At 67.2% G+C, this 24,508-nt stretch overlaps 2 protein-coding genes across 4 annotated transcripts in view; both read left to right on the top strand.

The window, feature by feature from the left end:
* The window catches only part of MYT1L (myelin transcription factor 1 like), an 89,136-nt gene extending 72,763 nt beyond the window's left edge, over positions 1-16,373 (top strand). Inside the window, exons 14-19 of the mRNA XM_036027613.1 lie at positions 65-148; positions 1,394-1,615; positions 8,006-8,097; positions 12,899-13,002; positions 15,138-15,281; positions 16,240-16,373. Of these exons, the coding sequence (XP_035883506.1) occupies positions 65-148; positions 1,394-1,615; positions 8,006-8,097; positions 12,899-13,002; positions 15,138-15,281; positions 16,240-16,266 (673 nt within the window). The 3' untranslated portion in view covers positions 16,267-16,373. The remainder of the gene's footprint in view (positions 1-64; positions 149-1,393; positions 1,616-8,005; positions 8,098-12,898; positions 13,003-15,137; positions 15,282-16,239) is intronic.
* Positions 16,374-22,805: 6,432 nt separating this feature from the next.
* PXDN (peroxidasin) overlaps positions 22,806-24,508 on the top strand; it is a 52,916-nt gene continuing 51,213 nt past the window's right edge. For 2 of the 3 annotated variants that reach the window (XM_036027623.1, XM_028516559.2), the window contains exon 1: positions 22,807-23,088. In XM_036027623.1, the coding sequence (XP_035883516.1) occupies positions 22,898-23,088 (191 nt within the window). In that variant the 5' untranslated portion in view covers positions 22,807-22,897. Of the gene's footprint in view, positions 23,089-24,508 lie in introns of all 3 variants that reach the window. The other variant, XM_036027622.1, reaches the window with a different exon arrangement.

Below are 24,508 nucleotides of genomic sequence, written 5' to 3'. Positions count from 1 at the left end.
GCCAGCCCTGCGGGCCGCCTGCCGCCGGACGTGCCGGGCCTTCTGAAACCTGCTTCTTCTTCAGCCTTTCAGGTTGTCCGAGGGCGAAGAAGAGCGGCATCCGGATAGCGCAGAGCAAGGAGGACAAGGAGGACCAGGAGCCGATCAGGTGCGCGCTGGCGGGGCGGGCGGCCGGCGGGGTCAGCGGGGGCCGCACTCTGCGGGGTCAGTCACCTGCACGGTCAGATCGCTGAAGCCCAGATCCAAGTGAACGGTCTAGGGAACAGGTGACTTAATAAGCAAATGCCCACCGGTCCGACCGATGGTCTGAGGGAGGCCGACACCAGACTCCCCGCCGCCCCCTGGTGGAAGGAGCCGTTTGCTTCCCGGGAAGAGCAGACGCGGGGAAGCAGGTGAAGACTCGGAGACACCACGTGGAATGTGGGCGTGGTGCCCACGTCCCGGCTTAGGGAAACCGTTGGGCTGCCCTCGCTCTGAGGCAGGGCCCGGGCTCCCCACGTGGGGGCGGAGTGTCTGCCGCCCACTCACGCAGGCCACGGCCCCACAGGACCCCCGGGAGCCAGGGTCTCAGAGACCCCCAGGGGAACCCGGAGCCGTCCCCCTGGGGTTCAGCCTCACGCAGTGTCTTCAGAGAAAAATTTTATGAAAACAGAATAGAAATGAATCACCATAAAAGTTACTAAAATAAGTTAAAGTATATCGAGATAAATAGGTGATACAAATTCTGTAGAATGTGCCTCCACTGCTTTAAGGAAACGCCAGCAAACCCCACCCGCGGGGGGGCCAGCGAGGGGCCCTGCACCGCACTGGCCGCGGTAGGGCAGCCTCGTGTGGCTGGGCGGGGCCCGGCCCTTCCCGGCGGCCCAGGGGGGGAGGGGTCTCAGGAGCACTGGCCAGCCTGCCGCTGGACAGGAGGGCCGGCCAGTGACCGTTCCTTTACTCCGAAGCGTCCCCAAGGCGAGCTGCGCGCCAGCGCTGTTCCTGGAGCCTGGGGCCGGCTCGAGCGTCTGGGAGGGCATGTCCGGCCCCCAGGGAGTGTGGCCCCACAAACGAGTGCTTCCCAGCTCCCGAGAAGCCGCCTTCCTCCCAACAGCCCGGCCGTCCCCCGCTGACGCTGCGCGTTTTCACCATAGACGCCGCGACTCCGTCCCACTCCGCCGCGGGGCCCTTCAGCTGCAGCAGCTGGTCCCCCCGGGGTTCTGTGAGGGGCAATGCGGCGTCTCCCCGCTAGGTGGCGCCTCCCAGCTCATTGTTTTGGGGTTTTGTTTTTTTTTTTCTGCGCCCGAGCACAGCGTGACTTTTCCTTCGTGCCCGGTGATTCTGACCGTGCTGCAGAGGCTGCCACATGCCCGGCGGCCAGGCAGCAAGGTGTGTCTCCCGTGTCCGCCCCCAGGTGCCCCGTCCCCGGCTGCGACGGCCAGGGCCACATCACCGGGAAGTACGCCTCGCACCGCAGCGCCTCGGGCTGCCCCCTGGCGGCCAAGCGGCAGAAGGACGGGTACCTCAATGGCTCCCAGTTCTCCTGGAAGTCGGTCAAGACGGAGGGCATGTCCTGCCCGACGCCCGGGTGCGACGGCTCGGGGCACGTCAGCGGCAGCTTCCTCACGCACCGCAGGTGAGCGCGCCGGCCGGCCGGGGGGCGGGGGGGGGGAGCGTGGTGGGGAGCATGCGGGAGCGCTGGCAGCCCCTCAGTCGCCGCCACGCCGAGAGGGAAGGGCCCTGGAGCCCGGGGACCCAGCAGACCCCCCTGAGTGTGGGGAGGAAGGAGAAGGCCGGGCTGGTTTTGGAGGGCGCCAGCTCGTTGGCGCAGCACTGCACCGGGTCGGCAGCTGTCAGGCGTCCGCGAAGGGTCCGCCCCGAGAGGCAGGTTGCAGGCTCACGCACGTGTGGGCGTCGGTATCCTTGGGGGCACGGGCCAGCCTGGGCCGAAGACACAGCAGAGAGGCCCCGGAAGAGACGGCCGACCCCATTCCCTTCTCTCTGCTCGGTGTGAGGACGAGCGCCCGCAGTGAGACCATCTGGGAGAGAGGGGCCCGTCCTGTGGATGCCGGCGGCCCCTCGGGGTCCCCGCAGGAGGGTCAGGACGGTGGAGGGGGACAGACAGTTCAGACGGCGGCCCGTCCCGCTGGGGGTCTGGGCCTCACGGACACCGGGCTGGGGGGTCGGGAGGGGGAAACCGGGACACCGTGCTGACACTGTGGCACCCTGCTGGGGGGGGGGGTCAGGCTGTCCCCTGCACACGGCGCCTCTGAGTCCGTCTGTGACACACCCACGTGCCCCGGGGGGCGGGCAGGAGCAGCGCAGACCGTGAGCAGCGACCGTGGCGTGCTCGGGGACGCGGCAGTGAGCTAGCTCGCCGTTCTTTCAGGAAGACTCTTCTAGTGAGGAAAGGAGTCGGGTAGAAAGTGCAAACGGGACAGATGGGGCCAGAGAGAAGAGGGGTGTCCCCGCCCCAGCCTCTGCTCTCCTGCCTAGGCGGGCAGTGGGGTCCCCTCTCGGCGGGCGCCCCTGAGCAGGACGTGCGTATCACCCCCTCCCAGCCCGCATCCCTCCTTTCTTCCCGTGCAAACAGGTCGCAGTGCTTCTTACACGTCTGCTCCGGTCAGGGCGGCCTGAGTGGGCTTCGTCCTGGGGTGCAGGGACCTCCCGCTGCCTCCTCCGCCCCCCGCCCCCCACGACGAGGGCTCAGTGCGTGCAGACGGCCCGGCCTCCCCCTGGTCTCGGGCGGCCCGGGACCCGCAGGCACCGCCCACCGCAGACACTGCGGCTGCTCCTGCGGACGCACCTTCGGGACGGGGTCCTGGGGGCACGGTGCCAGCCTGCGCGGTTGCACGGGCGCTGACACAATGTTCTCCCGAGTTCCTGCTGCAGCAAACCTTTGACCATCCGCCGTCTCTTTAACGTTAAATCCCGGTCACATGACACGCGAGCGAGGGCGTCTGTGCTGTGCCGACCTGGCGTGTGAACACAAGCCCCGTTTCTGTGGTTCGGTGCGGGTGCCCCTGCGCGGCAGACACTCTGGACGAGGGGACAGACGGGCTGCCGACGCCTCCGTCCAGCCGCAGGGGAGGGCGGGAGACGGGCGCCGTCCGGCTCGGTCACGACCCCGACTCCGGGAGCCAGCCCCGGCCCATCCCGGGGTGTCCGGACGGTGCTGGGGGGCCGGGGCAGGAGAGGGCTGCGGAGGGCAGGTGCGGGGGGCAGGGGGGTGAACCAAGGAGGCCCCTGCGCCATCCCCTCGGTCTCACGCCGCTTCCAGTGCAACGCAGGAGGCCCTCCGGAATTCAGCGTGCGTGTCCCCACCCGGACCCACACACACTAACTCTCGGACGTGCGCCCTGTGCTCCCCCACGGGGGCTTCAGCACGCGGCCTTCCCGCCGTCCGCTCCCGGGCCCCGGGACCCTGCGGCCCCCAGAGCACACGGGCGGCCGCATTCACTTCCAGTCCCGCCGCAGCCCGTTCCCAACGAGGGGGCCGTTTTCAGAGCGTCTCCCAGGCCGGTGCGCCCCAGGAAGGCGGCCATGGAAACCAGGCACCGTCGTGGCTCTCGGAGGCCACCTGGTTGGGTGGGCGTGTCCTCGGGGAGGGGCGGGGCCGCCCCAGCAGACTCACCCAGACGGCTCCGGCACACGGAGCCCCTCCCTTGCTCTCAGAACAGAACTGGGTGGTGGGCGGGAGGGAAGGTCCCTGCCCCTTCTCACGACCGTCGTCCGAGGGCTTTCTTACTCCTCAGCCGGGGAGGAAGGGACCCGAGGGCCCGGGGGCACATGGGGAGCACCCCCCACACCCCCCTTCCTTCATGTCGTGCAGGGCCAGGCCCCCGGGCCACTCGGCCACCCTCTGCTCTCGCAGCAGAAGATCGAGGCCGGGCTCCCTGCGCTCCCCTGCACCCCCCTGCGCTCTGCTACCTGGCCTCGTGCTCGTTTTGCTTTGGAGGAGGCCGGGGGGCAGCCCCTGCCCACACAGGCCTGCGCTCGGCTCGGGACTGAGGTCCCCAGGACGGGGACACATTGCGGGCTTGCCGAGGAAGCAGCGGTGTCCCCTGGTGCAGGGAGACGTGCCGCCCAGGGCCGTGCCCCCGCCAGCACCCACCCCTGACCCCCGAGGGGGGTCGGACCTAACTGGAACCCACGGCAAGCCCCCGAGGCCGACAGCGCACCACCGTCACCGCCCGCCCGCAGCCCTGGGGCCCCTGTCCGCAGCCCCCACCTGCCTCCTGCACACCCCTGGGCACTGCCCCACGATGCTGACTGACCACTGACCACGGCCCCGAACCGGCTCGGACGGGCCAGCTCCTGCTGTATCCACAAGTGTCAGGGCCTGCCCCCGAGTGCCGGGGAGGCGAGAACTCGGATCCGGCACCTGCGTCTGACTGCAAGTCCCCGAGGGCCGGTGGGTGAGGGGCCGGGTCACATCTGTGCTCGCTCCCCCCGCCCGGGAGCCGCAGGCTGCTGGGCGTGTTCCTGCAGCTGCGGCCGTGCTGCGCTCCGGAGCCTCTCGCCTCGCCGCCTCTCTCCGTCCCCTGGGGCAGGGGGCCTGACCCGGGAGTGCTCTCCACCCCACTAACTCCAGTGCACATCCGCCCGGGAGACACCGGGCCCGGGCGCACGTCTGCGCCGCCGGCGGAGCCCAGCCGGGGGAAGACACGCTCAGCCCCCACGGGCGCCGGAGTCTCGGCGCCACGGGACTCCTCCGTGGAATCCGCCTCCTCCACAGTCCCCGCCCCTCGACGCCGCTCATGGGAGGAGCGCAGTCCACGCGGCACCAGTGGGCGGAAACCCTGTGGGAAGTGGGGAGGCGTCTGGACTGGGAGCCCGCGGTCAGCCCAGACGCATGGCTGCAGGAGGTCCCCGAGGTGTCCGAGGCAAACGACAGAAAGCCATGCCCCCTGGTTCCGGGGGCCCAGGTCCGGGGCTGCGATGTGGGGCCTCTGCTGGCGGCCAGGCCCCTGGGTCTCCGCCCCTTGGCCCCGCGGCCGTGTTCCCCTGTGTCTGCGTCCAAGTCCCCTCCTCTCGCCAGGACACGGTCGCTGGCCGGGCCCAGCCTCACCGGGCGCACCGTCGCCTGGTTGATCACACTGGCAAAGGCCGTCCCCAAGGGGGTCGCAGGCGCAGGCCCCGGACGTCAGCACGTCGGCAGACCTCTGGGGGGCGCCGCGGACCACAGCGGTGACCGCCCCTGCAGTCGCGCGGGTCCCTCAGGGCCGGCGGCCAGCAGCGGGAGAGCTCATTGTCGTGGACACTCGGGGTGGGGCCTCCCGCCCTCAGGACCGGACGGACCCCCTTGTCTTCTGCTCCCGCGTCTGACGCTCCGAGCTAGCGTCCCAGGTCTCCCGGTGTCCCCAGCGACGAGCAGCGAGCTCCCTCTGCAAACACCCCCCAGCCCCCGGGCCGGGGCGGCCTGGCCCGGGCCCCAGGCTACCTGCGCCGCCAGGCGGAGAGGGAAGCCCGCGGTGAATCGTGAATCACGGCCTCGGAGGGGCGGGGGCGAGGTTGGGCGTGCCCTTCCCGGCCTGCGGAGTCCCACTCGGGACCTGTGGGGCGCCCTCCCTGCCGCTGGCCGCGCTGAACCACACGCCCCACCGCGTGCCTCTCGCACACTCGCTCTCCTCCCCACAGACACTCGTGCGCGCGCGCACCCTGGACGCTGTGGCTCGTGAGCGCCCCAGGGGCAGCCCTCGCAGCCCGCGGCGCCCCGATAAAAGCGCCACGTGCCCTTTGCCTCCGCCCGGAACCCTCCCTGGTTCCGAGGCCGGCAGCCAGGGCAGGCGCCGGGGCCCAGGGACAGGGGGCAGCCAGGGGACAGGGGGCAGCGGCGGGCACGGCTAACTGTTCCCAGCCGGGACCAGGAAACCTCAGGTGCCCTGGCCTTCTGAGCGCACGCCCAGAGCTGTCCGTCAGAGGCGGTTCTGGGCGGGGCTCCCCTGAAACCCCGCCCCTGGGCGGAGACACCCCCCCCCCCCGTGCGGACTTCTCCCGGAGCGGCCACCAGATGGCGCTGTGCCAGGCCCAGGACTCCCGCCGCCCGTGCAGGTCTGGCCAGGCCCGCAGCCCACCACGGGGAGAAGCGATGCAGTCACAGGGGTGCACGGGGGCTGCGTGCGGGCGTCCTCGAAAAACGCGCAGCTGCCTGAGCCTGTCTCTGTCTGCCAGTCGGGTTCCCGGCTCTGGCCGAAGCCTCCTGTGCTGGACAGGACGCCCACCACTACCGGTCACCCCGGCGGGCAGTTCTGTGGGCTGAAACCCGAGAGAAGCCGCAGACGTCTGCGCGGGTCTCGGGGTCCGAGGGCGGCCCCGCTTCCCGGTGGGGCCCTGGAGCCGCGTCCCCCCTGCCCGCTCTGTCTGCTGGCTCACCCCCGCCACCATGCTCTCCCCAGCTGTGCTGGCCTCAGCAGGGGAACGCGGGTGGGGCGTCCCCACTTTGGGTTGGCGTGTGCCGCTGGAACACGCATGCACGCATGACCCGGGGGACAGGCGTGGGCAATGGCAGCCCAGCAGAGACCCTGAGGGTGCGGGCTAGCCCGAGGGAGGGCCCTCGGCTGGAGAGGCAGGGCTGTGGACATGGGGCCAGGGCCAGGGGTCCGGCGGACGGCGGGCAGACTGTCCTGCTCCGTGGCAGACTCGGGGGGCAGGGGGGAGAGGGGAGTGGGCACAGGCAGAGCGCCTTGCACACCTGCCAGGCCGCGGGGCCACGCCCACTGAGAGGACAGGGTTCCGCAGGGGAGCTCTGTCTCGGAGGGCTGCTCGAGCACCGGTCAGGCCTCCGGACGCGGTGCCTGGAGAAGCTACGCGCTCCTCCACGGGGAGTCCAGGTCGGGGATGAGCCAGGGGAATGGGGAGCCCGGCGGAGCCCCAGGGGCCCAGCGAGGGACAGTGACAGGTCACTGGTGACAGAGGTGAAGGGACAGGCCTGAGGAACAAGTCAGCTCAGGAGACTCCTGTGAGGCAGGTCCCGGTGGACAGCCCTGAGGGAGAGGTGGGCCTTGGGGACAGGTGCCACGGTGTCCGGAAGGCCTCCGCTTCCTGGCGTGTCTCCGGAGGGGGAGGGGGAGGGCTGGGCCTGGGGCTGGTGACGCCCCTCTGGGTGGAAGGCCCGCGGCCCCGCCCCCTGTCGCTCTAGAAGGGCTGTTAGCAGAGGTTCTGGGAAGAGCACCAGGTAAGACCACGGGCCCTCGGACTGCCTGCCTGCTGCAGGGACGGGCCGGCCCCCAGGCACGTGTCCAAGCGGCGCCTGTGCCGCCGGCGTGCACGCACGTGAGCAACAGTGAGGCCGTGCTGCGCGGGGCCTCACTTCTCGGACGCCGGCCTCGCCGCTGCTGACTGTGGGGTCCGCGCGGCCACTGGCGTCGGAGAGATGCACAGGGCATAGCCGTGAAGGTCAGGGTGAACTCCACGGTGGCCACGTGGGCTGTAATTGTGTGTGTGCAACGTTCTCTGCAGGTCCCTGGGTCACCGGAGGTGCTGTGCCGGGTGGCCCCGGGGCGGAGGTGAGGGGCATGAGGCCGGGCTGGGCTGGCAGGTGCTCGGGGTGCAGAGCAAGGGGGGAGGGGGGAGAGGCCCCGCCGGCAAGTTCACACACCAGGCAAGCTGCCGGGCAAGGGAGACGGTGGGACTGCCCCCCTCCACTTGACGACACAGGCACGGGTTGCAGGGCCTTCCGCTGAGACGATGAGAGACGTCACAGAGACCTCCCGGGCGGGCGGCGGGTCCCTGTGAGCCAGGTCTGCCCGGACGGAGGGGCCGGCCCTGGGTGGCGTGCTCACTGCCTGAGTGTGCGAAGTTCCGTCTAAATTCACCCCCGTGCACGTTGGGGCCGCTGCACCGTCAGGACGGCAGACTCGGCCGCGGGTCTCCTGCCCTGGCAGTGGGACCACCCGGCCACCCTGCACCCCACACCCCACGCCGGGGTCCACACCTGTGCCCGAGTGCATGGGCTTTGCGGGTGACCGAGCCCTCCCCCGAGACCCTCGACTGATGGCATGTCACGTCTCCCCCCACCCCCCAGCTTGTCCGGCTGCCCGCGAGCCACGTCGGCGATGAAGAAGGCGAAGCTGTCCGGGGAGCAGATGCTGACCATCCGGCAGCGAGCCAGCAACGGTAACCCCCCGCCCTCCGCCCCCCCCCCCCACACGGCCCACACCCTGTCCTCCAGGCCCGGCTCCTCTCAGAGGTGACCGGACCGGTTCTGTCGCTTTCCATGACACCTGGCGCCGACCCGGGAGAACAGGCTGCCCCAGGCCCCCGAGGCTCACCCCAGGGTCACAGGCCAAGTCGCAGGGGTTCCAGCAGTTACTCCCCAGACTCCCCGCTTGTATGCTTCTGTCTACCCCCTCCCCGAGGCCTCCTCAGAGGACAGAACGGCCCCCCTGCCCATCACACTGGGTTCCCAAGGGCCTGGTGCTCCCCGCTGTCTGCAGCGTTCCTTCCCTCCTGGGCGCGCCCCCGGGGGCAGGGGCGGGGCCCCTGTGAGCCCCGTGGCTGTGAACGCACCTACTCGCCAGCAGGCATTCGCAGACCCCACACCAGTACTCTGGCGTGTTCAGGGCCGCTCGTGGGCAGAGGGGGCAGAGAACAGTGTATCGTCCGAGGCGCGTGCCTGGCTGAGCTGGGGCCCGGGGCCTCGGCCTTCTGGCCGCAGCCCTCTCCGGGAGCAAGCGCCCTGCTCGTGCTCTGTGCCGCGCTGTCCTCCCGCATTCTGTGCTCGTCTGGTGGCGGCGGCTCTGTTTCAAGGGCCCCAGGCGCAGCGGTCGGGGCGCCGGAGGCTGTGATGGGGACAGTCCGCACAGGTGACCTCCGTCCGGGCTACCAGCAGCTGGGGCCCTGACCTCGGTGTGTCTGAACCGACCGCGCACACTCCTCAGGGGGTTCCCAAACACAAGCACCCCGGCACCAGCCCTGTGGGCGGGGCGTAAAATGCCAGCCGGGCCTCGGCCTGCCGGGAGCCGCACTCGGGCGGAGTGATTCGGGGAACAGTGCGCAGCGATCGGGGAGCCCCGAGGGTCAGTGAGCGGCTGGCACCCGGGGGACCCTGAGAGGGCGCAGGCTCCTTCCCGGCCCCCAGGGGGTCCTGTGAGGACGGGCAGCTCGGCTCCAGGGGCAGACCTTGCCCGCCCTGCGCCCCGCGGGACCAGGCAGCACGCGGCTGCACAGCGCAACATGCGGCCCATCAGCCCCCAGGGAGCCTGTGGGTCTCTGTGTGTGTCGGGGGCCTGGGTGCCCAGGCCCAGCACCCTGCCTCCGGTCTCGTTGGCACAGCGGGTGCGGGGCGGGCCCTTGGCTGAGCAGGGCCGCCCAGACCGGAGGCCGCCCCCGCCCCCGCCCCGCGGTCCTGCGGTGCTGGCTGCGCGGAAGAAACCACCCCGGACAGACCCTTCCCAGAAAGCTGTGCCTCGGGCTCATCGCTCGGAGCTCGGTGGGGTCTGACTCCGCAGCGAAGGACGCGGCTGTGGGAGGGGGGATGGGCCGAGAGAAGGAGGTCAGGGCAGGCTGGGGCTGACGGCAGGGAGCCCCGCACTGGCACCTCTGCGCCGGCCCGAAGCCCAGCCTCCCCTGGGGCCCCTGCGGCCGCTGTCAGCCAGAGCCTGCTGTGGTGGAGGGGTGCCCGCCAGCCCGGGCCGGCCTCCTCAGCCCCCCGCTGGCTCCCGGCACCGGCTCCGCGCTGCTCAGCATTCCGCCCCTCCGGGACGCCGCCGCCCGCCCACTCCTCTGCGTCTGAACAGTTTGCCGTTTCTCCTGCCGCGGGTGCCGGCACACGCACGTCCCCAGGGGCAGGCACTGAAGCCCGGGTGACCTGGACAAGGGCAGTGGAAGGCCCGAGTCCGTGCGGGAGGGGGGCCGTTGGTCCTGTCCACCGCTGCCCAGGCACCTTTGGTGCAAAGACGGGCACCATGGCCCTGACCGTGTGGCCCAGTGGGGAGGGCGTCATCCCTCAAAGCAAGAGTCACTGGTTCGATTCTTGGTCAGGGCACGGGCCTGGGTTTTGGGTTCAGTCCCCAGTTGGGGCGCATATGAGAGGCCACCAATTGATGTTTCTCTCTCACGTTGATTGTTCTCTTCCTTTCTTCCTCTCTCCCTCCCCACGCTCTGAAAATAAGCAAATAACATCCTAAAAAAAAAAAAAAAAAAAAAAAAAAAGGCCAGAGCCACGCCCTGCTCACCCAGTTACCCTGTTTTGGCGAAGGGCTGCGTTCTGGCCCCAGGGGCGACAGGAGCCTGACTGTGCCCAAACCTCCAGACCCAACGGCCCCTTTGCGGGTTGCTCCACCCCCTATGAGGGGCGGTCTCTCTCCCTGACTCTTCTCGAAAATGTGGAGTGTCAGACCTCACCGGGGTCACTCGCTCGTTCCCACGGGTGACGATTGTGTCTGGCAGCTCCCCTCCGTCTGTCCCCTTCCCATCTGTGGGGGAGCTTTGCCCACAGGGCCCCCCTGTCCACCACGGATGAGAGTAAGTCCACCAAGACATGATCTGCTTGGGGAGGAGAGGTGGCCGATCTCTCACAGGAGAAGGGCCAGGAGCCTGTTCCTCAAGGCTTTTACTGGGTTCGTTTACCCAGGGATTCAGGTGAAGCTCATTACTCATTGCCTGGAAGTAAGGATCAGATAACAAGGAACTCTGAGGGCCTATTCTGAGTCAGGGTCAGATAGCTAAAGGGCTGTAAAACTTTGAGGAACAAACTCACTTCTTGCTTGGACCCTTATCATTCAACTGAGAGCATTCCAAACAAAGCAGGTTTCACAGGAATTTACATATTCTTTCTTAGGCCTGATTGCCCGGGGAACCCACCCTTTCCAGCACAGGGCTGCACCACCCTCTGTCCTGGTTTCAGGCTTAGGTGGAGCAAGGGAAGTAAGGCAACCAAGAGATTAGGAGATTTCTCACTGACAATGAGGACTCAGGCTTTGCCAAAGCCGAGGGGCGAGGGTCCATCACCCCCTTTTGCTGTAGCCCCCAAAGTCCTTCCTTGGGGGCCTTCCACATGATCGTGCCTGTCTTAGGTCGTTCCCCCCTTGGGGAATCTCACCCGTCATTGGCTAACCGACCAAGGATTGGGGGTCAGTTATGAATGAAGCAGCAGAAGCAGGGCTTCTGCCAGGGAGATAAGCTTCTGTCTCCTTGATGGCTTACGGTCCAAGGTCACTCCCTCAGCCTTAGCCTTGGCGGGGGTTACAGCTTCTGAAACCAGGCAGGGCGGTTCCCAACACCCATCAAGAACAACCCCAGCCCAGCACCCGTCAAGCTGGCTCTTGGGAGGAACACCCCCACCCCCGCCCCACTGGGTGGCATGGCCCCAGCACGTAGAAAACCCACCGACACAGTGTCCAGTCACCACGTCTTGGCGTGTTTGGACCGCTTGTACCTTAAAAGGATGTTGTGGCCTGTCCCCGTTCAAGGACAAATCGGGTCACAACTGAGTTGCTTTCCACACCGAGGTCGCTCTGCCCTGGCAGAGCTGCCCGGGTGTCTGCGGCCGACAGGGCCCCCCCGCCAGCGTCTCCCGCGTGTGCACCTCCTGCGTGCCAAGTGCTCTCGCGCTTCCTCAGCCAGTGCCGCGCCCCGGGTCCTGGGAGGCTGCGTCAGAGTCTGGAAGCCAGGCAGGAGGGGGAGGCCGGAACGGCGGCCCACCGCTGGGACAGCGCCCGTTCTCTCCCGAACGGCTTTGGGGGCGCGCCAGATGGAAAGGGGGTTGTGGCTGATGTTCTGGGCCCTCTAAGCCGCTGGCAGGGCAGGACGTGTCATGGGGACTGAGGTGGCCGCCCAGGGCTCACGGGAGGAAGACTCGGGGCTTCCTGTTCACGGTCACCCTGGCCCCCTGGGTGGCGGCCGAGGGAGGGAGGGAGGGCCTGAAGAGTGAGCGCTAAGAGCGGCTCATCGGAAAAACGAGCCATAACCTCGAAGGCTGACGTGTGGGAAAGAAGGGCCACCACGTGGGAGCTCAGGGTAGACACGCCGCACGGTCTGGGAGCCCGCTCACCTGGCCTCCGCGGGGTCTCGGGCCTGCCCTCCAGGTGGACCTTGTTGCCCTCTGTCTGCTGCGGAGGGCGGCGCCAGCCCCGAGCCGCCCCCCAGCCCAGGCTCGTCCTGTTCCGCCCTGTGCGCAGGGGTCCCCCTCGTGCATGCCCCAGGGCCGTGGGGAGCAGGAGTCTTCCCTGGGCGTCAGGAGCCCTTGCGGCCACCCGGATCCTGCTCTCCCCCCGGTTCACGCAGTCCCGAGAGACCGGGTGTCCCAAACGGTCGTAGATCCTGGCCCCGGCCGGGTGCCAGTGCCAGCAGCAGGACCCAGCAGCCAGGCGAGCCTGTGTGCGCCCCTGTGCCGGACGGGTGCACGGACTCCCCCGTACCCTGGTTGCTGGCCCGCCCCTCCCGTGCTTGCCTTCAGCCACTCACGGTGCCGGGACTGTGCCATCACCAAAGGTGGGATACTCCGCGAGCCCCCTTGTGGCCGCCGACCTGAAGCCCATCGCTGCCCCATCGTTCCTTTATCTTCCTTTCGGTCGGCTAGGGAGCCAGTCCGGAGCACGTGGCTGCATCAGATTTGGGGTTCCACCTTTCACGGTTTTCCAACCCCAGATCGAGGCCTGGGCGGGGCCATGCCTGAGAGGGCAGGGAGAGAGGCCGGGAGGGAGGGCGGGCTGAGCCGGCGCCCCGGCCGTGGGCGGCAGCAGGTACATGGCGCCCGGGCCCGGGGGAGGGCCACCCTCCCGAGGCCCACCTCAGAGCAGGGTGGTTCCAGCCACCTTCTCGGGGACGCACAGACGCGACCGTCGTCGTACAGTGCCAGGGTGTTCTCCCGGCAAACCCCGCCCCAGACGCACCCAGAGCAGGGGAGCGCTCCCGGGGCGTGGCCGCGCCCGCCGGGCCCTGGCGCTGACGCGCGCTGTCCCGTTGGCCGCGGCAGGGATCGAGAACGACGAGGAGATCAAGCAGCTGGACGAGGAGATCAAGGAGCTGAACGAGTCCAACTCGCAGATGGAGGCCGACATGATCAAACTCAGGACCCAGGTAACGGCTCCTGCAGCCCGGGCCTGCCTGCCACCTGCGCTCGGCCGGGGCAGCTCCCTTCCGCCTTGTCCAGTTTTCCTGCATTTTTCCACCGCGTCTGAGGCTCCTGCTGCAGCTTCAGTGGCCGCGTCGCTGCAGCCCAGGGGCCCTGGGTCACTCGGTCGCTGTCCCGTCCGCGTTGTGTGGTGGCCGTTCCCAGAGGTCCCTGGCCGCTGCCCTTTCCTCCGGCCGTGTGGGGCTCGCTGGTCCGCCCCGCCGCCCGCAGGGCTCCAGACAGGACACTGCTCCTTGGGGCTGGGAGGCCGCCTCCGGCGTCCTCGCGGTGCCAGGCCCAGACGCCAGGGCTGTGGGGCAGGCGGCTGCAGGTGGGCGGCGGGGGAGCTACCGGATGACCGACGGCAGGGCTTTGCCCTGGGGGCCCCGCCCGGCTCGACGCAGCCCTGGAGGTAGGTGTCCTGAGGCTCACCTTCCGTGCCTGGCATGTGAGGTCCAGAGAGCCGACCGCCTCAGCTGAGCCGGAGCTGACGGTGAGCAAGTGGCTCTGGGGGCTTCCCGGGGCTTCCAGCTGCACGTGTGGCCTCGCAGAGTGGCCCTCGGGCCGGCACCACAGGGAAGGCAGGGCTGCTGTCCTGCTGGAAGGGGGCTCCCCTCCCACCTGCCCCTGTGGATCCCCAGGAGAAGCGGAGACAGGGCCAGGGACATGCCCAGGCCCTAGGGGTCCGGGCGGAGGCCCCAGCCCGCTAGCCCTCTCCCTACAGTATAACCAGCACGGGCTGAGGGGGGCGGGCGCCCTCTGCTGGTCCGGCCGTCCTGCCCCGCCTGCCCAGGGAGGAGAGGGGATGACGTCAGCATGACGTCAGCGGTCAGATACAAACACCGCCCACCTGCCTCGCTGGGCTCATCGGGCGGAAGTCCCCATCAGTCCCTCTGACAGCACCTTCCTCCTGTCCCCTCTCCTCCTCCCGAGGCTGGAGGGCGCGCGCCAGGAGCCCACGGCTCAGGAGACAGGACTAGCGCCGCCCGCTGTCCCCCCCCACCCCTGCTCACCCCGACCCACGTGAGCACAGGGCTGCACCAACGAGACCACAACCCCCTGGGGTGACCGACTGAGCCCTGACCCCGGGCTGGGTGGGCGCCGGACACACTGAGCTGGCGGAAGGGTCTGGTGCAGCCGCAGCTGGAAGTGCCCTCGGCCCCCTTTCCTGGTGACCCCGGAGGGCCCCGCGCACTGATGGGCGGGGAAACGGTTTTCAAAACCGGGGCTCAGTCGGGGCCCGCCGAGTCAGGACTCGGGGATGGACCGGGTACGGTTCCGGGGAGCTGGGGGCCCTTCCTGCAGCGCTGCGGGGATGCTCCCTACACCCCCCACAGCGCGGGCCGCAGCCTGTGGGTGTGGACGCAGCAGCGGGCGTGGCCTGAGGGTGAGGGCGTGGCCTGTGGGCGTGGTCCCTGGGCGTGGGCGTGGCCTGCCCAGCGTCTGGCCCAGAGGAAGGGCTTGCCTGAGCTGAGCGTTGTGTTCTGGGAGCAGTGCTGGGCCACCGTCCTCAGCCCCCACGAGCCCGTCTGTCAGCCCGTGGGCGGCTGGCCCTGCGCGGGAGCGCTGGCCTTCTGTGCTGCAGGGCTGGGACCTCAGAGGAGGGCGGGGCCGGCCGGGGAGGAGCGGGGCCTTGGTCTGATGGGTGCGCCTCAGACGCTCTGGCACTGGAGGGCTCACCCCGGGCAGAATCAGGTTCAGGCTGGAAAAGAAGCAGCGGAGAGTCCGCACTACCCTCCCGCCCGAGCAGGTGCAGGGAAAGCGACAGGGAAAGCGGGAGCCCAGAGGGAGCTGCTGTCTCGGGTGGCCCTTGCCCAGGGACAGAGGGGCCTGCAGGGAACTGAGCGCGGGCGCCTGCCCGCCCCAGCTCACGACCCCACTCAGAAGGACCGGCGGCTCCGTCCCCGTGTCCCCACGTTCCCGAGGGGAAGGGATCGAAAGCGGGGCTGCTTTCGAACCCTCCGAGTGACGAGGTCCTAACGCTGACGCGGTCTCCTTGACGTGCAAAGGTTCTTTGGTGGCACCGCTAGAGGCCGCCCCGGGCCGGAGCACACGTGCCCGTGCCCGCCGGGCCGGCCACCCACGTCTGCCTGTGTTGCAGATCACCACCATGGAGACCAACCTGAAGACCATCGAGGAGGAGAACAAGGTGATCGAGCAGCAGAACGAGTCGCTCCTGCACGAGCTGGCCAGCCTGAGCCAGTCCCTCATCCACAGCCTGGCCAACATCCAGCTGCCGCACATGGTGAGTGACTGAGCCCCCGCGGCGGGGCCCGTGTCCTCCGCGCCGCCCCGGCCACCTCCCCGCCGGGGGGCTCTCAGGGGCCCCGTAGGTGAGGGTCGCTCTGAGGAGGCCTTTGCAGGTGGCGCCGGCGGCGCCCCGTGCTGCGATGCTGTGTTATGCTGATGTGAATACGCTATTGAGAAAGTAAAAGTTGTGTATGAACTACTATTTGATATCTCGTAGGACCCAATCAATGAACAAAATTTTGATGCATACGTGACTACTTTGACGGACATGTATACAAATCAAGATCGTTATCAGAGCCCAGAAAATAAAGCCCTACTGGAAAATATAAAGCAGGCTGTGAGAGGAATTCAGGTCTGAACAGCTGCTGTAGTGACCGTAGTGACGGAACCTCTTAAACAGGACGCCTCTGTCTCTCGCTGCTGTGACCTGCCAGAAACTGCCCTGTCTCTGTTTCTGTTGGAACAGTGTCATGCTCCCAAGACGCCACAATGGTCCTATGTCTTGCTTTGAAGATAGCACCTGCAGAATAGTTTTTGAACACATTCACATTTTGTACGTTTCCTACGCGCTGGCACGGCGCGGTGTCCCGTGCGCTGTTCACAGCCACTGCCGCGTGCGCCCTGGGGTCCGTATTTCTGAAGAGGCGAGCCGGTCCGAGTCAGTAGAGTGTAAATCCTTTTTAATGCTTTAGTGGTTACATGTTTTAGTATTTCGAACTGAAATGGACAAAAAAACACACAAAACACAAAAAAGAGCTTTGAATGACCCTGAGGTGGCCCCAGCCACTTGTAGACACTACCATTTCGCCTCATGTTGGAGGATTTTATGGAATTTAAGAAATACACTTTGTGTGCATATTGTTTCATAGCAAGAATTGGTTGCAAAAAAAAAATGCTTTATTTTTGAACAATGCTTGGAAATATTATGTGATTTTTTTGTTTGTCTGTTTTAGGAGGATGGTGGATGGTGGGGGCAATAAATGAGGTTTTTTGCATTCCAAGGAAATGGCATATGGATTAACTGTAAGAAATAAGTAATTTATTGTAAGACAACATCAAGCCATGGAAACTTGGCAGAAGATTCAAAGCAGCTTTCACAGCACTTTTAAATTAGCTCCTGAGCGGTGCGTGGCGCGACGCTGGGAACGCCGGTGAGGCAGGGGCTCGGGACAGGCGGACGCCGCGAAGACTCCCCTTTCCGCGCCCAGTGAACTCTGCGACGACCTCCTCTGACCTCCCCGGGAGTGGCCTGGCCCCTGGACCGCCCCTCGGGGTGGCGCGGCCTGTCCGGCAGAACCCGCGCGCTGTCACTCGAGCTCCAAGGTCACTGGAGTGCTTGCCCCCTGTCCACCTGAACAGCTAGCCGCACTGCTCTTGTCGCTACCGGCTCCCACTCGGGGCCTGAAGGGAGGCTGGACTGGACTGAACTTCCTGCTGGACCCGGTGGCGGAGCTGCCCGGGGCGGGGCCTCGGCGCGGGAGGTCGCATTCAGAGCGCACCGCCCCCCCCCTCCCACCCCCGCCACGACCTCTGCCCTGTCGCCGGAGACTGGCGGACCCCAGAGCACGGCACAGCCTTGCAGAGCTGTCGTGGGCTGTCCCGGGACGAATGCAATCAGATGTGAAGAGTAACCAACGTACTTCAGCACTTTTCCTTTACTCGAGACCACCCCGGACCCGTCCGCGCCGTGGAGACGGACCGCCTCGCGGGACCCGCGCTCGCTGCGCGCCCCGCCCGCCCCGCCCGCCGCCGCGGCCGCGCCCCGCCCGCCCGAGTAGCCAGTCCCCAGGACGCGCCGCGCTCCCCGGTGTCGACTCGACCCACACGTTGTAGCATCGCTTCCTTCCATGTCTTGATGTTATGCAGGAAGTACACGCGTACTTTAAAATTTTGTTATGAAAAAAAAAAAAGATGGGTTTTGTAAAAATAAAAAAAAATATTTTTAGCAGAACAGGACTTACAGGGTCATTGTCCCCACAACGTGCCAGTCGACTATTTGCACTCACCGCGTCCCGAGTCCCCGCGCGGACGTGTGCAATGCCCGCGCCCGAGCCGCGCGGCGCCGCCGGCCGGCCGGAGGGGCCCCTCGGCGGCCCCGAAGACGCGCGGCGGACGCTCTGACTGACCCAGTGCTCCCCCTCGGCACTCAGTGTACAAATGTACGTACCCCCCCGCGGCACTTTACACGGCTCCCTGTGCAAACGCTCCGTTCTCCGCAAGGACTCCGACCCGAGCTGGGAGAGACGATGTTGCCCCCCCGGGGCCCTGCGGCCCGCCCCGGGGGCGCCCGCTGTCTGCTAGCGCGTAGTTGCAGCCGCCACGCTCGGCATTGCCTTCGAGAGCTGAGGCCGGGGGCTCGGCACCTGCCGCCGCCGCCGCCGCCCCCCGGGCCGGCCCGGCCGCGCCCACCCCGGCGTATGCATTTCCCCCGTCGTGTCTGCAGCTTCTTTGCCAATATAGTAATTAATGCTTTCAGTAGAGTTGATAGGTAGTCTCGGCTTTGGATTCTTCTTGTTCTCACCTGTGTACAGTGGAAAGGGGTTTCAAGCACAATTCTGCTGCTCATCTCACGTGGGTGATACTATCCCATCGAAGTTACCTGTGACTATACTATAGGGGTCCCCCAGTGTCTCATGCTAGAATGCCGACCTTTCACATGGAGTTCTTGTGAGTCATCAGAGTTTATTTATGATAACTTATTGTTCATACTCATTTCTAAGTTAATTTAAGCAATCATTTATCGAGACGGAATTTTGTACAAATATTTATCGTGCTCTCTGTGGAACCGAAGTTTGATTTATTTTTGTACGACGCGGCATGGGTTTGTTGACACTTTGATTTTGCTATAAACGTGTCGGATCGCAGTTGCGGTGGTACTTCATTTTTAAATTGTGAACTTTGTACAAATTTTGTCATGCTGGATGTTAACACATCTTACTTACTCTGAATAAAACGGTGTTGCCACATCTGCAGCGCGGCGGGTCTCTCGCCGGGGTCCACGGTTTCCCTCACATCCCGGCCGGCAGGGCCGCCTGGGCCCGGGACGTCCCACGTGGGGGCTGGGGGCGGGGTTGGGGGTCCACCCCGAGGCTGCTGCTCAGAGCTCCGCGGCTTCGCTGCCCCTCGCTTGTCTGGAAGGGGCCCTGCCTGCCCCGTGGGGGCGCGTCAAGTCGACCTGCGCGTCCCTCCCCGGAGCAGGGACACTCGGCTGGGCAGCCACGACCCTCCTCGGGCAGGCGGGAGGCTGTGCTGAGGCCCGAGCCCACACCCTTAGTGCCCGGGTGGCCCGGGAGTGCCGGCAGGAGTCTCCCCTGACCTGGTCCGTGGAGAACCCCACACTGCCATCATGGTTCACGCACACACCTTGTCCCCGCCCCTGCATCCTGCACAGGGCTCCCCACCCCCCGCCTTCCTGTCCCTCCAGACGCTGGGGACCCATTCAGCTGCCCAGGTGCCGGCCTGCTTCCCGCCGCCTCCTGATGGCTCAGCCTCGACACGCCTCCTCCGCACCTCACACCCTCAGGCTGCCTGGGGACCCCAGAAGGGCTCCCCTGAAACTCAAGTTATCCCTCAGATACGCCCTTCTCCTCACCTGTGTTGGTGAAAGTCAGCCTTTAAAACTCCCAGAAAGCGCTGATACAAAGAGACAATGCCCCAAATACAAAACCGGAGGAAGAGTCCCCATAACCTCTGTGAACCCCCAGATGCACTCCCAGGGGCGCTGCCCTGCTCCACGGCCAGGCTGCCTGGGCCCCTCCAAGCGCCTGCTCAGCCTGAGCGAGGCTCACAGGGGGCGGGGGGCGGGGGGACCTCAGGCTCCCCCCTCGTCTCCAGAGGGCGGGCGCGAAGCCCGGCTCAGGGGCAGACTCAGCAGAGCCGGCGCTGGCCCTGGGCAGTGGGCGCCGGTGGGCGCCTCAGGTGTGCCGACTCGGTTATCACGAGACACGCTTTCCCCCAGGAGCAACGTGGCTGAGAATCCGTGTCAGCACTTCACAGTGCAGCGTGGCGACGCTGTCAAACTACTGTACGACTTCAGTTTTAAGCCTGCAATCCCAGAGGCCCCTGCTGCAAACCGAAACGAGAGTGCGTGTGCAGTGATGGTGCGGCGCGGCCCAGAGGCCGGGAGACGGAGGGACGAGGAAGCCCCCCGGGACGCGTGCGCTTGTGGGGCTTCGTGGCGTGCCTCCATGGCGGTCACAAAGACCTGTCAGTGACAGCATGCAGAACAATGGCAGAACCTCGCAGGGGACAGGACTAGAAATGCCCTGAAAAACAGCCAGCTGGGCATCGCTGAGAACCACACTTGACCCCCCACCCCCATCAGGGTGGCCCTCCCGTGTGTGTGTGTGTGTGTGTGTGTGTGTGTGGTACAGGGGAACTCGGGCGTCTGTCACAGTGCCCCCGGCCCCTGGTGAGCTGCAGAGTGGGCAGCTGGGGACAGTGATTGGCTCCAAGGAGGTGGAGCTCCTCCCCCAAAAAGAAGGAAGAGGAGTAAGTAACTAGGAAGCCCGGTTAGAAGGCAGACGTCTCCAGGTGTAGGTGAGGACCGGACAGAGGAGGAGGGGAGGAAAACGGTGGAGGGGGTGCCAACGACCCCCCCCCCCCTCCGCCAGGGACCCGGACGGGGGCCTGTGGGCACACGTTCCTCACCCCAGTCTCAGGAGGAGGCCTGGCTCTGGAGACGCCCGCGGTCCACGCTGCAGTGTCCCCAGTGTCCGGGCAGAAACCACAGAGGTCACAGGGCGGGGGGTAGGGCGGCAGGGCCAGGCTGCCCTCCATACAGAGACGGAGGTGCCGACGTCCAGAGAACAGACGCGGACTTCCCCCTCGGTGCAGCGACCTCGCACCTCCGAGTTTGCGAGGTGGCCGTGACGTCGCACGCGGAACCTGCTCGAGCCGAGTACCCAAAGTTCTGAGAAGACCTGTCTTAAGATGACCGCAGGCCTCTGGCAATGATAGGCGAGTTTCCACCCAACTCGACTCTGTGCAACACGCTCAGGCGACACAATGTTGCAGCTGATTCGGGGGCAGGGGCGGCCAGGGACCTTGGGGGAGGCTCGGGATGAGTAACAACCCAGCCAAGTGGTTTTTGCCTTTCAACAGAAGCACGTTCCTGAGCATGGACCTCAACGGCAGAGAATGGGGCACTAGATTTGCAACAGAAGGTGAGTGCGAGCTGGCCCCCTCCTGGCGCAGGTGGGGAACCCGAGGCCCAGGGAGAGGGACAACATCTCCCGGGGCCCCAGACTGGGTGAGGCTGCCTCCCTGTTTGGCTGTGTCCCAGAGCCCATGCTCTTTCCTGTCTTGGTCCTTGCAGGGTGTTCAGCTGGGTGGGGAGACAGACAGGAGGACAGGTGGCATCAGACACTGTGAAGAGGTAGCAGGAGGCACCGACCATGCTTCCAGGGACAGTGGGCACTAACGACCCAGATGGACGCAGAGCCTGAGGGGGGAGGGGCTCTCAGGCCGAGGGCGCCCACTGAGCAGGGGGAACCCTGGCACCCGGACCACTGACCCACTCGGCCCTGGCAAGGGCGGCCGACCGTCCCCTTGGCTGGGGGCTGTGCTGGAGGCGCAGGGGTGCCCGCCCGTCCCGGTGCGGCCCCTGCAGCTGGGGCGACCCTGCAGAGGGCCAGCCGCCCGTGAAGGCCTGGGGGTCCCCACCCATGTCCACGGGTGGAGCACGGGACCCAGTCTGCATCCTGGACTGGGCACCCCCCTCCCTCCCCACCGCCCTCCCTGAGGAGCTGCACATCCTTGGGAGCGTTGCCGGGACGCTCCAAGCTTTGGTCTTCGGTGTTTATCTGCAGCCGGTGGTGGTGCCGGGGGCGGGCGCTCCGCGTTGGTGTGCAGGCCTGGGGCCGGGCGTTCCGGCAGTGGCAGCGCGGCTTCTGTCCGTCTCCCGGACCTCGCCTGACCCACGCGATGGCCCCCGTTACGGGGAGCGGGCCGGCGGTGAGGGTGGCACCTTCCCAGTCACCTGCCTCTGCGTCTCTGTGTGGGCAGCTGACCGACTGTCCGCATAGACACACGGGGAAGGAGCGTTCGCCATAGACCGTTAACAGGATTCGCCGGGGCAGAGAATCAGCTGGAAAGTGGTGGCCCGGGAAAGGGGAGCGTCTCACGGGGTCTCCAGCACCACCCAGGCCCTCCATGGATTCCAGGGGCCGCCCGGCTCCCGGAGGCGCAAGGCCGCCGCCGGCCTCTAGAGGGCAGGCGCGGGCAGCCGGGAACAAAGGCGTGGGAAGCGCGTTCAGCTCCAAGGAAGTCAGCTTCCCCACTGAATGCGAATTCTTTCGGGCCTAAATCATCCTAGGAGTGGCCCCCAAGTGCCGCCGGGGCGCCTGGTCCGCCGCCGGCTCGTGGCTGTGCGCCAGCCGGGGTCTTCGGACAGACAGCAGTCACCATGGTGCGGGTGGGGGGCGGTGAAAGACGGGTGGGTGGTGAGCGAGTGGATGATGGGTGGGTGGGTGGGTGGACGGGCAAATAAACGGGTGCACAGGAGGGAGAGAGGGGAGATGGAAGGGAGGGAGGCAGACAGGCGGACCGAAGCTGTGTGGGTTTTAAGGAGTCGCCTGTGCAGTGGGGGCCGAGGGCCTGAGCCCTGGGGCAGGCCAGCGGACCGGAAGGCCTCGGGCAGAATTTCCTCGGGGGAAACCTGTTTTCCCTTTAAAGACCTCAAACTGATAGGCTGGGACCCACCCCCAGGAAGGAGGGCAACCTCCGTTACTGAGGGCCACGGACTGCAGAGTTAATCAGCCGTGATCTTATCTGCAAAATGCCTCCAGCGTGAGGCGGGGCGGCACAGCCCGCCGGGGACACTAAAACCCGGGTCGGGAGACGCGCTGCCCCGGGGCTGGGACACTCCCCTTAGACTGGCGACGTCGGTGGGAACGAAGGCTTATTCCCGATCAGCGTCCTCCCTCGTCCCGCAGCTCCTGCTGGACGGTGCTGCGGCGTCACACGGATGCCACCGCGGCGGCCGAGACCCTGCTTCTGCGAGTCCACAGGAGAGGGACCGCGGGGCGTGGAGCGGTCACCTGGCCAGCGCGGCGCCCAGGGCTCTGCACTAAGGTCTCCGCGCGCCCAGCAGGGCCCTGGGGGCAGCGGGTGGGCAGTGAACAGGCCTCAGGTCTCGGGAGGGCGCCCTACAGCCTCTGTCCGTTCGCGCGCGCGGGGAGAGCCAGAAAGACAGAGAGAAAAAAGCGCCCGCTTGGAACCGGGCCTGGAACAGAGTGAGCGCTGTAAAAATGTTTCACAAAACAATGAGGACGCCGCGCACACGGTGGAAGCCGAGGCCCCAGCTCCAAGGCGCAGCTCTGGGACTGAAACCGCGGCCCCCTGGTCTCCGCGACCCCCCGGGAGCTCGGCAGCCCGGAGGGGGCCGCCGCGGGCGGACGCCGAGGCCGGAGGTCTTCGCCCCGCCCCTGCCCTTGGGGAGGGGTGGCCGGGAAGGGAGGAGCCGCGCGCATGTGCACAGCTGGCGCCCCCCGCCCCCCGCACAGCTGGGACGTGGGCCGCGGGCGGGCGGGCGCAGTCCGGACCCGGCCGGGGACGCGCCGGGGCCTCCGCGGTAGTCGGGGCGTCCGAGCGTCCTCGCGCGCCGTGGCCATGGCCGTGCGCCCCGCGCGCGCCTGCCTGCTGGCTCTGCTGCTGTGCTACGACTGGGGGTCGCTGGTCGCGGTGGCCCAGAGGCCGGGCGCCGGGTGCCCGAGCCGCTGCCTCTGCTTCCGCAGCACGGTGCGCTGCATGCATCTGCTCCTGGAGGCCGTGCCGGCCGTGGCGCCGCAGACCTCCATTCTGTGAGTGCGAGGGCGCGGGGGCCGTAGGGAGGGAATCGGGGGCCCGGGGCCGGGCGGGGCCCGAGGGCTTTTGTTCGCGCCGCCCGGAGCGGTGAGGGCGGACCCGAGCGCAGAGCGCGGCCTCCGGAGCCGCCTTTGTTCGCAGCCCGGAGTCCCCCGCTGGCCAGGGAAGTCGTCGGAAGCAACTGGGGAAAACCCCACTCCGGGCGGCCAAGCCCCCGCCCGCTCGCGGCCCGCCTCCGCCCCCCTTTCTTTCGCGTCTCCCGCTCTTCTCCCTGCTCCTCCCCCTACTCCTGCTCTGCGCCCCCCGCTCCACCTTCTCCAGGAACCTCGCTCAGGGATCCCGAGTCCGGGAGGTCCCCCCCCCCTCCGTTCCCGCATCCGCCCGCGGTGCCCAGAAGCCCCCAACCCGGGTGTCCCGGCCCCGCGGGGCGCGTGGTTTCTCGGCCTTTCCCTGCGCTCGGATCGCGCCTGGAGGCTGAGGCACCAGGAGGGGCCGCAGGGCTGGTCTTTGGGGTTTGGGCAGCCGGGGTCCGAGCGAGTTTTCCGCCGAGCGGGTCACCCGCTCCTCTCCAGCCCGGCGCTGCGACCACGGGTGGGCCAAACTTCGGGGATCCCGGGCACTGCTGTCCGCGAAAAGTTACGCTCACCCCTCTCCGCGGGCTCCGGACCCCGCGTACCTCAGAGGCCGGATCCCGTGGCCTGGACGCGGGTGCCCGGGGCCCCGAGATGTGCCGAAGGACTTGGACGTGGAATGCGCTCCAAGTTAAAGCAGGCGAGCGCTTCAGGCGCCGCTGCAGCCCGCGCCCTGCGGCTGCCCTTCTGGATGCCAAAAATAGTTTCCACTTCTCTTGGCTGAACGGGCGCTGTCGGCGCCGCCGCGGGACCTGCAGGAGTTGTAAAATTTCGAGCGAACTATTCAGGAAGTAGGCGGTCAGCGCGCCTACTTTTCAGACAAAGTGCAGGCGCAGACCGGGCTCCCCGCCGCCAGGCCCGCAGGACCCGGGGTGGGAGTCCTCCGCCGGGAGCCAGCCCCGGGGGAGCGTGGGCCCCGCCCAGCACCGGAGCAGACGGGGAGTGCGGTTTTATGGGGGCAGACGGTTTGATTCCTGAGCGAGTCGGGGGGAACAACTGGGACCCCGCGCACCCGTGGTTGCGTCTGGCCCTGCCCGGAGCCCGCACTGGGCTCTGCGGCCGGGTCTTCGTCGCTCTGTTGGAGGAACGATACTCCGAGTCGGGAGTGTTGCGGCCCAGAGCCCGGCCTCCGCAGCCCTGACACCGCGGCAGAGTGGCCCAGGGTGGGCCTGCCTTCCTTTCAGAAAGCGCTGGTTCCTGCGCTCCGGGGCCTCTGGGGAGCTGGCCGTGCTGTGCCGTCCCGTCTGCGTGCCAGGCAGACTGGCACCGAGGGCCCGACGCCCGG

The sequence above is a fragment of the Phyllostomus discolor genome, chromosome 6 (genome assembly GCF_004126475.2).
Source record: "Phyllostomus discolor isolate MPI-MPIP mPhyDis1 chromosome 6, mPhyDis1.pri.v3, whole genome shotgun sequence".
NCBI classification, from domain to species: domain Eukaryota; kingdom Metazoa; phylum Chordata; class Mammalia; order Chiroptera; family Phyllostomidae; genus Phyllostomus; species Phyllostomus discolor.
The sequence above is the reverse complement of the archived record's forward strand: the minus strand, read 5'-3'. Positions and strand labels throughout refer to the sequence as shown.